This window comes from Gekko japonicus, unplaced genomic scaffold, assembly GCF_001447785.1.
Source record: "Gekko japonicus isolate JY-2015 unplaced genomic scaffold, Gekko_japonicus_V1.1 scaffold3343, whole genome shotgun sequence".
NCBI classification, from domain to species: domain Eukaryota; kingdom Metazoa; phylum Chordata; class Lepidosauria; order Squamata; family Gekkonidae; genus Gekko; species Gekko japonicus.
Genome location: NW_015172116.1, coordinates 53589 through 55290, shown reverse-complemented (window position 1 = coordinate 55290; position 1702 = coordinate 53589). Strand labels below are relative to the sequence as shown.

Here is a 1702-nt window from a genome sequence, read left to right as displayed (position 1 = left end):
CCCCCAGTGCAGGGAGATCTGCTCACTCTTCTGATTGGAAGATGTCCTGTCCGTTCTCTCCCCTGTTTCTTCTCTTGCATCCCTTCCAGCTGTGGAAAGTTGGCAGCAAAGTGCTGCAACACGGGTTGTTTGACCAAATGTTGTGTTTTTAGAGATCAGCTTAGTTACACTATCCATATACCAGTTAGGTGTAGTGGTTAAGTGCGAGGACTCGAGTCTGGGAGAACCGGGCTTGATTCCCCACTCCTCCACATGCAGCTGCTGGATGACCTTGGGCAAGCCGTAGTTCTGATAAGAGCTGTCCTTGGAAAAGAGCAGTCTCTGTCAGAGCTCTCTCAGCCCCGCCTGCCTCACGGGGTGTCTGTTGTGGGGAGGGGAAGGGAAAGGAGTTTGTAGGCCGCTCTGAAACTCCCTTGGGTAGTGAAGGGCCATGGGGGATCTCCTCCTCCTCCTCCGCCTCTTCTTCTATTAAACAACGGAATGTGTATGGTTCAGACGAGCGCACTTCCCTTTAACTTAACTGGTCAGTTGACTGGCCTGTTGGCACGGGTTCTTCCACTGATTCCCAAAGTGGGCAATACCGCCCCCTGGCGGGGGCTGGAACAATCCAGGTGCAGATCCACAAACTGCATTTTTTTGTCCACTTCTTGAAGGTAGATTTCCGGGGGGGCGGGGGCACTGAGTTATCTTTTTCTTTTTCTGAAAAGGGGCGGTAGGCCAAATAAGTTTGGGAACCTCTGTTAAACTTGTCGCATGTATCTAACAAAGGATGCTCAGCCCTGTCTCTGAACTGCAATTTTCCAGGCTTTTTTTGGGTGGTGGTGGTGGTGGTGGGTTTTGAGCCATGACAGTCCAAACAACATGACATAGTCTTAAATGCATCTTAAAGATCTCTCTTGGGGCGGAGGCTGGTAGGCCGTTGAGTTGGTGGGAGTGGGGGGGGGGCATTTCAGCTCAGACCTGGGAGTCCCCATGGGCTGAGCGTTGGGCCGGACTTGGTGGCAGTTTTGAATCCGTGGGATTTGGGTCACCGGAAAACAGGGTAACTGGAAGACAGGAGACAACGAATGGGGGAGGGAAGGTTGCCGTCTTGTAAAGGAGCAGGACAGAGCGTGGGCAGGGGGTCGACTTCCCAGATTCACCGGGGAGGGTCCTCTGGAAATCCTAGCCCCCTCCCCCTCCCCGTTGCCATCCTTTGGCCTGGAGCGCCAAGGCCTTCCAACCCCACCCCCGGCACTGAGAGGGACGGCTCCCCTTCCTCTCGAGCTGAGACAGACGGGCCCCCTGCTCGATGTGGAACGGCTTCCGGGGATGCGGCGCAGGTGGGGGCCGGAGGCCGGGCAGAAGCCGAGGAGGCGTGCAGGAAGAGTGACTCCAAAGAAGAAGCCGGGCTGGGAGCTCCCTCCACCCCCAACCCTGGTGAGTGATTCTCGGGGTCTGTGGCAAGACTTGGAGAGAAGCCCCCTCCCTCCTAGGTGCCACCACCCCCATTCTTGTGTGGCTGGAGATACAGTGTGTGTGTATCTGTGTTGGGGGGGGGGTCAGGTTCTGGAGCCGGTGGGGCCCAGAGGTGTCAGGGTGGGGCAGGGTGCATTTGTGTTGTGGCAGAGCTAGTGCTCAGCGTCTCTGGGATCCAGCTGCAGAAGTGCCCTGGATGGGAAGGAGAGGCTGGGCTGCGGGGGGCCCCTGGGTGGGAGGGGGG

At 57.2% G+C, this 1702-nt stretch overlaps 1 protein-coding gene across 1 annotated transcript in view; it reads left to right on the top strand.

Annotated features, from left to right (window-relative positions):
* LOC107118608 overlaps positions 1-1702 on the top strand; it is a 20582-nt gene that overhangs the window by 12595 nt on the left and 6285 nt on the right. The window contains exon 5 of the mRNA XM_015420971.1: positions 1264-1423. Within this exon, the coding sequence (XP_015276457.1) occupies positions 1264-1423 (160 nt within the window). The remainder of the gene's footprint in view (positions 1-1263; positions 1424-1702) is intronic.